Raw genomic sequence first — 16,380 nt, 5'->3', positions numbered from 1 at the left:
CTCCTTTTAGGACTAAACATTTCCTAACTCAGAAAAAAGAGAAAAGTCTTTATACAATAGCACCAAGCAGAAAGTGAAGCAGAGAGTCTTGAAACAAAGCTGTTACCTTGGCAATTTAGGATGTCTTTTTGACTTGCTTAGGGTATATCCTGAGACCAATGCAAAAAGTTTTCTTTCTTCACTTTCCTAATTCTAGTCAGATCTGAAACACTCTCCAGTGTAAATTCAGGTCAAACAAAATAACTGAAAAGCACTCTGAGAACCTCAGAGTAGAAAGACAGAAGATGAAAAGCCTAAAAACAAAGGGGAGGAAATACTGTGGAAGGAGAAGAGAAAGAAAGCTCTAGGGAGAGGCACCTACCGACCATGAAAGGAGTGTTAGAGCAGAGTCTACTGCTGCCGAAGAGCCACATGGGGAGAAGTGCCACACCAATGCTTCCCCAGCCCGAGGGCTCCCTGAAGGCTCCAGTGTGTAACTGGAGGCCAAAGAACAGTCACTCCCTCCAGCTTTAAGACTCCATAGTGCTGCAGCTTAGATTTAGACTTTTGGCTTAGACTGTATGTGACACTAAGGAGATCTCAAAAACAGCATCTCTGAAACTCCCATGTGATTCACTACCAGACATTAACAGAGAGAGAAACTACAATTGAGAGAGAGAAAGACATAGACAGAGAGAGAGAGACCTGGAGCAAGAGTTAGCACATCACTGGATAGATAAGCAGGCAGAGTAATGTGTCATTCTAATGGCTGTTTTGCAGAGCCCTGAAAACTTAGGGGGTTTCAATGCTCACTTATTTAAATATGTCCAATAAGATTAGTTTCAGCTCATCATAATTTATTTTTAAGTTGAAAACTGTTAGGTAAAATGAATTTGGTTCTATTTAGTAAGAAAAGAAAGGGTTCATAAACTACAGGTTTCTACCATTCATCTTCTCAGAGAGTTTTGTAACTTCTAATAAAAAACGTCTTAAGAAGATGTGGAAGAGATTTGCAAGCAGGGCCTGATGGTGCAGTCCTATAATCTGAGCAGCCAAGGAAGGGGCACCACAATTTCTAGGGCTGCCTAAGCTAAAGAATGAGTCTAGGCTAGCGAAGGTCAGTTAGCAACACCCTGAGCTAGTGAAGGTCAGTTAGCAACACCCCGAGCTAGCGAGGTCAGTTAGCAACACCCCGAGCTAGCAAGGGTCAGTTAGCAACACCCCGAGCTAGCGAAGTCAGTTAGCAACACCCTGTCTTAAAAGTAGAAGCAAAAGGAAAGTCAGTTACACCCTAATCTAGCTCAGTGGTAGAGTGCTTGTGTAGCCTGCTCAAGGGCAAGGTTTGGTCTCCAGCCTCTCCACTTGTACAAGATCTGTGCATTAAGAAGATGCTAATTGTTCTTTGTATTAAGGACTCTTATGAACAAAATAGAGACTCTTGTATTAGTTAATTAGCAAAGCAAAGCAAAATCCCTGTCTGAAGTAGTATGTACCTACTTCACTGGGATCCTAGAAGAACAACTAGACATGCTTTAAGTAATTATACTTCCAAATGCTTTGAGTGCCTTACATAAGAAACAATTAGAGAGCTTAAGGAACAAACAACAACCAGGCCAGCTCCAATTCTTAGGTCAAGGAAGCACTGCACAAACAGAAAATTGTTTTATTCAATTATGTAAAAATTTTTCTTGCATTAGTCCTCAGAAATGAAGAGCAAAATGGGCTACAGTACTAGAACATGGACAAGAGGTAAAATGTCAAGTGGACATCTCAAACAGCAGAGCTTCTGAATGCTCTGGTGAGACAGCCTAAGAGGCAGGAAGCCAGAAGGCCTTACCACACCCCTTCGCCCAGTACAATGGCAACCTTAGCACAGGCAGCTGGGTACCACCGGCTGACAGTATAGACCTACAGCTATATATAATCAAGAGGCCATGGATAATAGAAAAGATCAAATCTTTATTTGGTTAAAATGTCAAACAGTGAAGCCCAAGGAGTGATTGGCCATGGAGAAGTCTGGCCAGAGCATCGAGACACATCTGAGATACTAGGCTAACAGTACTGCAAGGAGAAACCAATGAACTCAACTGATAAGACCCTAACCTTAACAGGAGAGTAAACAATGACTTATTTTAATAACTTACTTCTGTCTGAAGAAAGAAAAAGCTTTATTTTCTGTGTAGCTGAAGGACAAGAAAAATCAGGATGTCTTAAAATTTTTAAAAAAGCTTTATTTATATATTATATATACAGTGTTCTGCTTACATGTATGCCTGCACATCAGAAGAGGGCACTAGATCTCATTATAAATGGTTATGAGCCACCATGCAGTTGCTGGGAATTGAACTTAGGACCTCTGGAAGAGCGGACAATGCTCTTAACCACTGAGCCATCTCTCCAGCTCCCATCTTTAAAAATTTTTAAATGTGAAAGTCTATTTCTAAGTTGGCCAACTATATAAGGGATGAATAAGACGGTGTTGTGTGTGGGTTAGAACAAAGTATGCCGTTTTTGTAGGGTGTGTCACCCACAAACACACTACGATAAAGCCCACCTGCTAGCATGCTGTTCTGGGAGACTTAAAAAGAGAAGCCCAGTATCAGCTAAACTTGGCTATGTAGAACACAGTATTAAAAATACAAGTATCTTCTCTGCCACGCATTCTCATTTACAAATGTACTTTCAGCTGCTACTAAATAATAGCTCCTTCTCTATGACACAATACAAATTATCTATGAACGAAAGGACATTGCTAGTAATAACTGCAGAGACGCCTGTCAGTTACAACTATTTAAAAAGTGTTTTGACAATGCAACTTCCAGAGAATGAGAAGCACGCAGATGCCCCACACAGCCTTGCAGGTAGCCATTAAAATACAGGCCAAGCTTGTATGCTGCCTTTGTTAAAATTGTTGCCAATGAAAGTATACCATGAAATGACGTAAAGCAACAGTAAACAGTTTAGCTCTAAGGATCGAACTGTAACTGTAAAGATTAAATCCTGCTTTGCAATTGTTCCACTCCCTACTCTAATTAAGTAAACACCTCAAGCTGGATAAAATACAGCTTGAGATGCATAAGAGTATTTATCAAGTGCCATTTTCTAGTGTAGTCAAAACTACAAATTTTACTTCATGAAACTACATAAACACTAGAAACTGTTTCCTGTGTCAAATCCAAAATGTACCTTCTAAGGAACCACATACAGCTCCAGGTAGAAGGATTAGAGGTCATGTGACTTGCCCAGTCCAATTCCCTACACATACTACTGGACTACAGATGAGGAACTGGCCTACCTGTACCTGTGACATACGGCTATGCTGGCATAGCTGAAGACATGTCAGATCAGTCAGGTGCGCTCTTAGAAAGTTTATCTAAATACATAAGGAGGCTGCTCAGGGCAATTCACTGTACCGGAAGTGTCATTCACACCTTCTGAGATATGTGCGGCATCCAAAAAACAAAGCTACCAAAAGAGGTCAGAAGACATGAACATCTGATTCAGAATGTGATCACCTGTAGTCTCTTGGATGCCTGCCCTTCCTGGGGAACTTACTCAAATTTTCCTGCATTTTCTCAATGTTCATGAAAAATCTTCATTGTACTTGAACTATCACCTAGGCTTCTGTTTCTTAAAAAGCTTAACTAAACATCTATGCTGATCCCCCACTGGGTGGGCTCTCTCAGAGGACATCTATGGTGGGCTAATATCTACTTATAAGTGAGTATATACCATGTGAGCCTTTCTGGGTCTGGGTTACCTCACTCAGGATGATCATTTCTAGTTCCATCCATTTGCCTGCAAATTTCAGGATTTCCTTGTTTTTAATAGATGAGTAGTATTCCATTGTGTAAATGTACCACGGTTTCTTTACACATTCTTCGGTTGAGGGACATCTTTGCATACAGTAAACCTAGACCCTTGTTCAGATCTAGCCAATGGGCAGCTCACTCTCCACAGTTGTGGGGAGAGCAGGGACTGCCTCTGACATGAACTCTGGTGCCCCCGATTTGATCACTTCCCCGTGGTGGAGAGGACCAGTGGGCACACAGAGGAAGGGGAAGCAGGTACCTGGATGAGACCTGATAGGCTGTGGTCATATAGTGGGGGAGGAGGTCCCTGTCAGAGGTCTGGGGAAAAGAATAGGGTGGAAGAGGGAGGGAGGGTGGGAATGGGAAGATACAAGTGAGGGGATATCATTCAGGATGCAATCTAAATAAATTATAATAAGTTACAATTTAAAACTTAAAAAGAAGGCTTAACTGAAATGGAAGACATTTCTGAGGTACTAACTTACTGTTTTTCTTATAAAACTTGAGGTAAGTTAATTTTCAGCCTGTAGAATTTTAATAAAGAGGATAAAAATACTTTTGCCCACTATTTCTTCACTCCTATTTTCCTCCAACAGATGTCTATATGCATACGTCAAGGTGTTCAGTAGTACACAGAAAGGTCTGCTCTGCCATCTGAGCATTTTTAGCCTCACAGAGGAAACAAGCATTGGAAAGCAGTACAGAATAGGAGAATAGCAGTGAACCACAGGTCTATTACAGAAGTAAAAGAACGGGTCTAGTCAGCAACAGTGACCAAGGCGCGGGCATGGTGGCGCAAGCCTTTAATCCTAGCACTCCAGAGGCAGGCGTGGGTGGATCTCTATGAGTTCCTGGCCAGCCAGGGATAAATGGAGAGACCCTGTCTCAAAACAAACAAACAAACAAACAAATGAAAACTAGTGACCAACAAACAAAACCTTTTAGAGGAGGGAACATTTATCTTTAGATAGGACAAAAATGCAGCTAAAGAGTGAAGAAGGTGATACAGGCAGAAGAAAAACAACACATGTAGCGTCGAGTTAAACACCTAGGTGGTACAAACCCTGGAGGAGGGCAGGCCGTCTTGAAGCACAGTTAAAAAAGGTCGGCTGGTGACTAGAGTGTTGTTGGGAACGAAGGGACCACCACCAGCCAGTGAAAATGTGCCATGCAGTCAGAAGCCGTGGAAGGGGTCTCAGCACAGAGACAACACAACCTGAGGGTGTTGTCTAAAGTTTTCCTGGATGCACCAAGGAATGATGGGCTTAAAAAACAGGGCAGACGGGAAGGACATTTCGGAGGTTATTAAATGAAAGATGACCTAGAGGAAGAAAAAGGTTTAATATCTATTGTGACAGAAAGACTGACGTCTACTGACAAACCATTGAGTGTAATAATATTTCCTCTATATACATTGTTATACGTTGTTGTGATTCATAGACATGTAACAGAAGTATGGTCATGTGAAAAATGATCAACACTTAGCTCTATAATACAGTTTCTCTGAAGGAGGCCTAGGTATGGTCAGAAAGAAGTACCAACAAAGCTTCTAAACTTATTTAAAATATCTTTTAGCCAGCCAGCCAGCTACACAGGAATTCAATGTACAGTTTTATGGTTTCTTTTTGCATGTTTCAAATATTTAATCATAAATTTAGAAAAATGTGCTGTTACTTTACTCAATCCGCGTGTACCTCCTCTAATCACTATGAGTCCCCCCACCACCTTTTTTGCAACAATAACAATAAATAGTAAAAATTAACCCTATCTACTATAGCTATGAACTACGAGATTTTTACAAGAACAACAACATCAACAAACCAATCTGTCACCTTATAACTTATGTCAGTGATTCTTAGTATAAACATGAGAACTAATACACAATCAATATTGAATTACTAAACAGGTTCAAAGTATTATGGATCTTCAAAATAATGTGATGTAGATTTCACCAAAGCAAAATACTATTCCTATCTTCAGTGATGAACATGCATCTTTATGTGAAGGTCCAAGTGCTTACTCTCCTGATGCTCAGCCTTCATAATTTTTCCACTGTACACTTTCAATTTAATAATACCAACATTGACTTTAAACGTCCTCAAGAGTATCAACAGTAGCTTCTACAGTAAACACCAAAGACACTGTAATCTGAGCACGTCAGAATTGGGGACGTAATAGTAACAGTCCCTAGCCATTCCACAGTCCCACAACAGTAACTTCCCCTCGGCAGGCTGCTCCCAAGATGCTCCTGGAAGAACCAGAGTGGCCATGCCACTATCCACCAGCACTTCCTATTGCCTCTACCTTTGAAAGGTGCCCCATAAACCAACTCTCTTGCCTGGTCCAATCTGCCATCATCTCTCACCCTGATGCCTGCCTCTGCCTCCCAACTTGTTTCCTATTGTTGCAATATATTGGTTTTTTAAAATAAAAACTTATTTATTTATTTATTTATTAATTACACAATGTTCTGCCTATAGGTGCGCCTGCATGGCAGAAGAGGGCACCAGATCTCATTATAGATGGTCATGAGCTACCATATGGTTGCTGGGAATTGAATTTAGGTTCTCTGGAAGAACAGCCAGTGCTCTTAATCTGGGAGCCATCTCTCCAGCCCCATAATACTGTTTTCAATAATGTAGCGTAAGTAATTCAGGATAGAATGTTAACAATAGAAGCCAGCTCTGCTGTATTTTTCTTTCCTTTACTTTTCTCCATCATACTATCTCACCAATATACTGTATGGTCTACTGGTTATTTGTTGGTTGCCTGACTACTACAAGGAAAAAAAAATCACGAGAACAATGGTTCTATCTATTTTGTTCCTTTTCTGCTATATGCCTAAATGGAATAGTGTCAGGCATTTAGGTTTAAATTTCTTTATATTAAATTTATTTCTTTTGATAAATGTGTTTTGTACAGGATAGAACATAAAAATTAAGAGGTGGTCTTATTTTTTCTTAATGTGTTTTTGGCACCTTTGTTAAAGGGCTGTACTTACAAGGCTTTACTAGATTCTGAGTTTTATACTGCGTTCTATTGGTCTACGTATCTGGTTTCATGTTTCAGTTATTATTATGGTACTTTGAAATCAGTATTATAGTACCTGTGGCTTTGTTGTTTTGCTTTTGTTTTGGAATTGCTTTTTCATATTTGGTTTAAAAAAATTGATACTTTAACGAAGACTGAATTGAATCTGTGAATTTAATATCAATTTATCTAAAGCATGACTATGGAAGGTCTTTGCAGCTTTTGCTTTATGTTTTTTTATTAAGAAGTTATTTTAGTTCCATGTTTAAATTTATTCCTAAGGTGGTGTGTGCGTGAATGTGTAGATGGGGGGTGGGGTGGGAGGTGCTAAATGGAAAGAGCCTGATGTCATGATTCAAGAATGAGATTCAGAGAGAGTGTTTCTCTGGTTCTGAAAACTTCCATTGGTAACAAAACTTTAACTAACTTACACAAGTTTTGTTGTTGGTGTTGGTGTTGTTGATTACACAAAAGATTTACTTTTTGTTTTCTTGTGCACATATACCAACCACTCTTGAGGGTTTTAAGAAATATCTATTCTTCCCACAGGTATTATCTGTCCTCACATCATCTTATTCTGAAGAAGTTAATTTCAGTGGGAGGTGGTGGGGCTAAAAGAAGAGAATGTTATATAATGATTCTATTTAACTAACGTCAGAAACTTCCTTGAAAGGGGAATTATCCTTGGTAGTATTTAATCAGATAATATGGAACTGTCATTTTCTCATCATTCGTATAAGAAAGGTGGCACTGGAGACATCCTCTAATTCAAAGGGTCAATGATTTCCTTAAATTTTGCGAAATATCAAGTTACTATATAAAGCTGAATATATTTCGTACTCTAAAACTGAACTATCTGGAAAGAGTCAACTCCAAACACCTGCTGTCAGTTATCTTGTCAAGACGGAGAGAAATTTTGCAGTGTTCCTTACTTCTTTTGTAAAGAGGGGAAAGGAAAGGGAGGGGAAGAAAACTTTGGAGAACTGCTTGAACCCTTAATAGGAGAAGAGATAAAGAGAAACTTCTATCAAGGCCACTGGCTACAATTATGCCTTTATCAAAGAAGCATCCCAGCTGGTGGGCTAAGAAGACTGGGTTACTTCTAAACCGAGAAGTAACTAAGGGCTATACAGATACAAGGCACAGTGCAAGCTATAGTATAAGTAATGGGATAGCTAACGCTAAATACTTTGTCACGATCTTATTTGACCTGAAAGGTAAATCATCTTATTTTACAACTAAAACTACAGACTTATACAGGTTCACTAACATCCACAAGGTACTGAAGAGGATCAAGATATCCTGGAGTCTGATATCTTAACTGTTAACTAATTTTAGCTGTCTCCATGTTCCTTCTTCCAACAGTGAATTCTTTCAGAATTTTCCCCCTCAGGGTAACTTCTATCATAAAGGCATAAAAGTGACTCCAGTATCAGGATTGGGTTACATCTAATTGAGTTGTTGGCCAAAGAGGTCCCATGGGAATCTCCAAACAACCCAGGCTATTGCCAAGATGACAGACAGAAAGCTCCCCTTGCTGAAGGCAACACATACAGAACTCACTGAACACGGAGAAGTGAGGCTGGTGTCTATATGAAACCTTCACCTCATGTTCTAGTGTCTTTGTTATAGGAAGGTATTCGGCAAATTATCAAAAGAGGAACAAATACCAACTCAGCCACAAACCCTTTGATCTACAGTACTGTCCTGCCTTCAAGATATGCTTGAAGCAATGGCAGCAACTAAGCTTGTGGGACTGACCAATCAATATCTAATTTGATGTAAGGCCCACTCCACAAGATGGAACTCATACCCAACACTGCTTGGGTCACCAATAAGCTGAGACTGTATATCACAGGACTATAGGGTAGATGAAATACTACTATTTTAAAAAGAAGAAGGAGAAGGAGGAAGAAGAAGAGGAGCAGGAGGAGGAGGAAGAGGAGGAGGAAGAGAAGAAGAAATAAAATTATTCTTAATGACATTATGCTATACTCATAGAACAGTGCCTTTCTCAGCCACCATCAGAGAAGTTCCCTCCTACAGTAGATGGGAACAAATACAGAGATCCACAGTCAGATGTTATGCAAAGAACCAGAATCCTTGTAACTCTCAGCCTCAAATGGTTTGCCTCTGTCAAATCCATCCCCCCTCAGGAATCAGAGAATCATTAGGAAGATGAGGTAGAAAGGCTGTAAGAGCCAGAGAGGCTGGAGGACACCAAGAAACAAAGCCCTCTAAGTCAACACGATCAAAGCACATACGAACTCACTCACAGGGACAAGGCAGCATGCACAGGGCCTGCACAGGTTTGTACCAGATCCTCTGCATATAAATTATGGCTTCCAGAGTAGTGTTTTCATTCCTGAGTGTACAAACAAGTGGGTCTCTATTTCGTGTGCCTTCTCTTGGGCTATTTTCCTTCTTTTTGTTTGTTTGTTTGTTTGTTTGTTTTCAAGACAGGGTTTCTCTGTGTAACCTTGGCTGTCCTGGACTCACTTTGTAAACCAGGCTGGCCTCAACCTCACAGAGATCCATCTGCCTCCCTAAGTGCTGGGATTATAGGTGTGTGTCACTGTCCCGGTTGTGTTTGTTTGATTTATCCAATTTTGCTGTGATTTTTTGTTTGTTTGTTTGTTTAATCTTATTTGATTACTATCCCTTAGAAGCCTGTTTGTTTTCTAATGAGAGACAGAAATAGAGTGGGTCCAGATGGGAGGGTTGGAGAAAAGGAACTGGGAGGAGTAGAGGGAAGGTAAACTGTAATCAGATTATATTATGTGAAAAGTTCTATTTTCCATAAAAGCAAAACTCTAGCCCTTTGTCCCTAAATTAAATGTAATCTCAGAAATCAAATCAGTATCTTCAATAACCAAATGAGTTTCATTTTGCTGCATTTTTGTGAATTGTAATATTACCCAGGATTAGTTGTCTAAAAATACAACTAGTATCTCCCCTTGGTACAAAGAGTAACCACTCAAAAGGTAATAGCATAGTGGTTTGGGGTAGCACACACGTGCACACAAGCCTGGCAATGTTGTTTCTAAGAGTATATTCACAGAAGTGTGCGCCTATTCACCAGAAGGCAATTCAGGGCCACTCACAGCCACACTCAGCAGCATGAATGTGAAAACAATCTAAGGTATCAACAACAAAGCAGGGTGAGCTGTAGTGTAGTTACAGTGGAGAAAATAAGCAACGCCTAGATGAGAAAGTGTGCACAAATCTTGTGAATATGACAGGGATAAAAGGTTAAACAAGAAGTTTGTTGTGTCTGATTACATGAAGAGCAAAACCAAGGCAGATGAATGTATGGTGCTGAACATCAGGCTCCCGACTGCCCCTCAGACAGGACCTGAAGCAGGTCTGTAATGCAGACGATTCTCAGCTATGTGGATCGTGGTGCTGACTGCCTTAGGCATGCTCCTTCTGTGAGAAAGCATTAAGTTTTTATTTTTTGGTATGCTAATAAAAATTATTTCAAAAAGTACAGCTTTTTATTATTGGTGGGTTAGCAACACAATGTTCGTACTATACTATCAGTATTATAGGCTTCTTATCTAAAAAACAGACTTTAAAACAGGAGGGCAAAATAATTTTCCTTTCATTTTCTGGCTAAACGTTTACAAATGGTGCATTCATTTTAGCACAAGAAGTATATTTCAGAACTCTAACTTAGATCCTGTGGCCACACAGCTTCAACCAAGTTAAAGAATCAGCGCAGCCCACCACAGAGCCAGGCTTAAGTATTTACCTTAATAATTACTAATAACCAGGAGCTTTAAAAAACTCAAGCTGTATGGCCAAAATGACACAATTATTCCCTTTCTGCTAAATTAAGTTTGATCTTAACTTGAGAATGAGAGGGTGAGCACATGACATGATGGTTGGCTCTTTAGGACTAATGTCAAACTCAGTGGTTTTTAAAAAAACACTTTACAATAGGATCTTTGAATAAAACACTTTACTGACTAGTATTTTGTTGTTAGAATGACTTTGGTGGGGTAAAAAAAATCAACATTTTTTCTAAGAACTTTCTAGCCTTTCATTTTTTAACAAAATATTAACTGGCAAATATCAAGATCTGTATGTACTGTTTTCTTGCAAAGAAATATGAAAAAAAGACCCAGTGTATAGTTTATTTAAGACCATTTCTTCCACTAGAATATTTATTACATAGAAAAGAATAGCTTTTGATATAAATATTTTATTAACTAGAAGAAAGAAAGGGGCAAAGAGAAAAAGCAGACAGGCAGGAAGTCAGAGTTTATTTAAAAGCTCTTTTGCAAAACAGTCCTTGACAAAGATGACAGAGATGAGTTAGTGGAAAGGATGAACATCCTGAGGCACACTAAATACTGGTCCTCACAAGTTTATTTTGAAGAGCTACTTTACTCTGTCCCTTCCGAAGAAACCACGTTGCTATGACCGTAACCTATGCCATGTTTTGGAGATCTACGCAGGTGCTGAAATGAGGCTAATCAATGTGGTAAAAGATCTCTGTAGTAAAGAACTTTAATACACCAAAGGGGGGAAGAAAAGAGAGAGAGAGACATAAATTAGAGTCACCTGGCAAGAGGGAACTTCAGCTAAAGTACTGTCTGGATGACTGGTCTTTGGGATGTCAGTGTCAGGCATTTTCATGTCTGCTGATTAAGAAGGTTGGGTGGTGCCCCACCTGGATAGGGGGCTGGGCTGTACACCAAAGGAAGCTGGGTAAGCCAGGGGAGCAAGCCAGCATTCCTCTGTGGCTTCTCTTCTGCTCCTGCCTGAGTTCCTGACCTCAATTTCCTCAGTGACAGACTGTCATCAGGAAGTATAAGCCACTTAACAAGTTGCTTTTGGTCAAGACATTTATCACAGCACCAGAGAAGCCAATTTGGGTATGAGGCTTTCCAAAAACCTAAAACTAAAACTTCCATACGACCCAACTCTACTGCTTATTGGGTACACCCTAAAAACTCTAAGCCACTACCACAGAGACACTTGCACCCCCACATTCACTCCAGCATTGTTCATGATAGTCAGGAAACGTATGCTACGTAGATTTCCATCAACAGATGAATGGATAATGAAAATCCAGTTCACATGCACAGTGAACTTTCATTCTGCCAAAAGGAAAAATGAAAATTTTGGTGCTATTTGCTTATCTAGAAATTATTGTATTAAGTGAGGTAACTCAGTCTCAGAAAGAAAGGAGTCCATGAGAGGGGAGAAAAGAAAATATTTTAAAGAAGAGCTTAAGGAAGGAAATTAAAACAATTACTAAAAAGCAATAATGAAATATATTACTTTGTATAATAATAAAAAAACAAATGCCAGCAGCAGGGTATAGGCTGAAGGTGAGAGAAAGGAACATCTGTGGTGGTTTTATTAACTGTAGTGAGCACTGTGATTTTTTTGCCCACTGTGATCACAGATGACAAAGAACAGGAACACATACATTTTGTTTGCATTGATTTACTATAAATTTGAGTAATTTTCTTAGTATTCAGCATTAGAAATTCAAGTATCTTCAAGATTAAACTTCCCAAGAAATTATGAATCCAGGTTCCAGAGGACCCACAAGCAGTGCCAGATGCCATGGCTCAGGGGACAAGTTTAGAAACTCATCCATCCATCAAACCGCACCACAGCATTAATATTCTACCAGAAGCAATGGGAAATTCACTTAGCAGAACAATTATGCACACTGAAGTCTGTAATGAAAACCACAGGCTAATCTAGCATGAACATAGATAATCTCTTTAAGAAAACACTAGGAAGGGATGGTAAGTACTTTCACGTTCATGCTGTGTGTAACGCAAAACCATTAACATCATAAGCCACTCTCTTCACTTCATGAGACACTGCCCTTAACGCGGTATATAACTTAAGATAATGCCTATAAAGACTTATTTATTAATACTACTCATTAATTTTGAGTAGTAACTGGCTTTAGGTCTATAGAACTAAAACACCTGAATTTGGTTTTCTCTTAAAAAGAGTATTGTATTAAAACGAAAGTCAGAACCTTCAGGATAATCAGTCACAGTAGGATTTGTGCATAAATGCCTACGTTTTCTTTGTGTGTATTGTGATGGATCATAGCATACCGAAGAAGGATTTAGCTTCTTTGCATCCTTCCACTGGTTACATTTAAAATGACATTTTATGCACTAGTTTATAAGCAAAATGAATAGGATTATCAATCAACATCAACTGCTGTTACATAATCAAGATTCAAGATTTCTTATGGTGAATCTAGCAGAATACTCAAATATTCCTTGCCAAAGTGCTTCACAAATGATTCAAAACCTCCCTTGCCTACTAAATGCTTTCCAATTTAAGATGCTATGTGACTAATAACAAGAGCCTTTGAGAGCAAGAGTCCAGCAATGTTTGCATATAAAATGATGTTTCTTGTTGAAGGCGAAAAAATAACACTTAGATTTTATATTGCTTATACACTTTTAAAATACTATTTTTAAAGTTAAATTATCAATGTCTAGGCTGATTAAAATTGGTAGCCTTACTTTTGTGTACATTTATACTTTTATTCAAATAGATTGTTTTTCATCAAGTTTTGAGACAGAGCCTCACTATGTAGCTCTGGCTGTCCTGGAGCTCATGGAGTTCCCACTGCCTTTGCCACGTAAGTACTGGGATTGCAGGTGTGCACCATCATGCCTGGCCCAGAAAACCAAGATAATTGCTAGACATTTTGACAGACAGTACAATATGAGATATGGGTATGTGTAATAAATTATTTAAAAGGATAAAGCAGGTATGGGTGTACATTGATGGTAAATTATATGCACTGATAAGGCGGGGTTGAGCCTTCATTGCTCTACCCCAAAAGAAACAGATAAAATGCATCCAGTCGCCTGGTGCACAGACACACTGAAAAAGGTGCTCTCTTTTTCTCTCTCCTTCTCTCTCTCCTCTCTCTCTACCCCCTTGTGCCTCTTTCTCTCTCTCCCTTCCTCTCCTGTCCCTCCTGTCCACTCTCCCCTTTCTTCTCCCTGCCCCCACCTCTCTGCCTTTCTCCCCTCCCAACTGGCATTCTCTAGTCGGTGTTATGCTAGATCATGTATTCGACCAGGCAACAATCCTTGTTTCAGTTTATAAAATGTGACTTGTTCTGCTATGAAGATATCATTTGTTGGGCTGGAGAGATGGCTCAGAGGTTAAGAGCACTGACTGCTCCTGCAGAGGTCCTGAGTTCAATTCCCAGCAACCACATGGTGGCTCACAACCATCTATACTGTGATCTGGTGCCCTCTTCTGGCCTATAGGTGTACGTGCAGGCAGAGCACTGTATACATAAAAAATAATAAATAAATAAATCTTAAATAAAAAAAGATATCATTAGTTAAGCAATAACCCATGCTTCCTATCTTCCATGAATCTGCTTTGTACATCAGATTAAGTCCTATTCAGTTTTTGTGCATCAGATTAAAAATGTGAAGTGAATAAATTAGTAAAAATTTTAAAAAATGCATTCTGTCAACTAAGCAAACTAAAGAATAAAGTAAACAAATACAAGCACCAAAGGAATTTAAAAAACCAATTCCTGGCACATTCTATGCCTAAAAGTATAAAGGGGCCCAGCTGTGTTTCGGTGGCAGGCATGAAGTGATAGCTTTGCATCCTCCTTCTGCAAGAAGAGATGGGGAAGTGAAGGCAGAAAGGAGAGGAGAGAACAGGAGAGGGCAGGATGGGAAAGGAAAATTAGATGACCTAAAATTTTTATTTGTTAGGGGAAAAAAATACCACACATACAAAGAGAGCTAACGAATGGAGGAACTAATGATTGGGGGCTCATTCATATTCCTCAATGGAGTATAAGTGTGTCAATAGTGAAAACCGCTGACTCTAAAGGCATTTATTTATCTTTTTAAAAAGTTTAATTGGTGATATATTATGTAAAGATAAAGCTTCTTATGACTGTAATTACACAAATTTATCCACTTAATTTTATTTTGTGGAAATTATAAAAGCCTTAATATTTTGTTCCTGACAAATAACAAAATTACATAATCTTTATTAAAAACTCAACTGAAATTTTTGCCCATGAGTGTGGGTTAATAACATGAAAAGACAGTAACTGTTTCTAGCAGACTTTTCTACTTTGCCGTAGGTATGAAAGGTGTATACTGTACCTCACACAGCAGAAGGTCAATGATATGGAAGACCATGCAGAGGGGAAACTTGGCAGTAAACAGAGTGAGGAACCACTGGGATGCATACATATGAGCTTCCAGGTTCAGATCACAAAAATGGTTGTACAAGTCTGGCAGCTGTTCCTAAAAGTCAAAATGAAAGAGTTAGGGGAACAACTGTTGAAATTAATATTTTATTAATTTATTCATATTGCACCTCAATTGTTATCTCATCCTCTGTGTCCTTCCATTCCACCCTCCCTCCCGCTATCCCCCTACTCCCCTCCTCTATGACTGTGACTGTGGGGGACCTCCTCCCCCTGTATATGCTCACAGGCTATCAAGTCTCTTCTTGGTAGCCTGTTATCCTTCCTCTGAGTGCCCCCAGGCCTCCCCATCTAGGGAATAAGGCTTCCTCAAGACTTAGTTATTTTACTCCTTGGAATATACCTAGAAAATGCTCCAGCACACAATAAGGACATATGCTCTACCATGTTCATAGCGGCCTTATTCATAATAGCCAGAACGTGGAAACAGCCTAAGTGTCCCTCAATAGAAGAATGGATAAAGAAACTGTGGTACATTTACACTATGGAATATTACTCAGCTATTAAAAACAAGGAATTCCTGAAATTTGTGGACAAATGGATTGAACTAGAAATGATCATAATGAGTGAGTTAATCCAGAAGTAGAAAGACTCAAATGGTATATACTCACTTATATCTGCATACTAGCCCAAGGGGCATGTCCCATGAAAGTCTTCACTTACCAGGTAAGTGGGTCAGAGGGGAGGACATCCTATTGGGACTTTAGGTGAGAGAGAATGGGGAAATAGAAGGATCCAGAGGGTCCTAGAAGCCTACAAGAAGAACATTATGATGGGCGGATCAGGGCCCAGGGGTCCCGCTCGAATTATGGCAGCAGCCAAGGACAATATGTGCAGTAAACTTCGAATCCCTCCCCAGATCTAGCCAATGGACAGGACATTCTCCACAGTTGAGTGGAGAGTGGGGACTGACTTTCACATGAACTCTTGTGCCCCATAGAAGCTTTATTTCTTTTAATAACTGCAATATCTATCAAGTTCTGTTGTACTTGAATTGTATTCTAGCACTGGTGGCCTTTTATGTCAGTGTGCAGAGGGATAACAAGTGATGGGGATTCAACACATGACAGATGAATGTGGACAGCGAAGACGTCTTATAACAGCTTATCCTTGCTGACATGAGTGTTCTTTATTTGGGGGAATATCTTGTTCTCTCAGAGCACCCTCATTCTAATGAAATTCTGACTCCAAGGCAAAACACAGGCTTCACCTCCTACCTAGAAATGAAATGTATCTTCAAACTCATGGATTAAAATTTCATTTAAATTTTTAATAAAGAGTATGTAATTTTATTAGATGACAGTTGAA

General features: G+C 39.4%; 1 protein-coding gene across 2 annotated transcripts in view; it reads right to left on the bottom strand.

The window, feature by feature from the left end:
• Positions 1-16,380, bottom strand: part of RABGAP1L (RAB GTPase activating protein 1 like) — a 573,647-nt gene that overhangs the window by 175,790 nt on the left and 381,477 nt on the right. For both annotated transcript variants that reach the window (XM_084782440.1, XM_084782439.1), the window contains exon 17: positions 14,966-15,109. In XM_084782440.1, the coding sequence (XP_084638566.1) occupies positions 14,966-15,109 (144 nt within the window). The remainder of the gene's footprint in view (positions 1-14,965; positions 15,110-16,380) is intronic.

This window comes from Acomys minous, assembly GCF_964271855.1.
Source record: "Acomys minous genome assembly, chromosome: 1".
Lineage (NCBI taxonomy): Eukaryota > Metazoa > Chordata > Mammalia > Rodentia > Muridae > Acomys > Acomys minous.
Note: the sequence above shows the minus strand (reverse complement) of the source record. Positions and strands in the feature narration are given on the sequence as shown.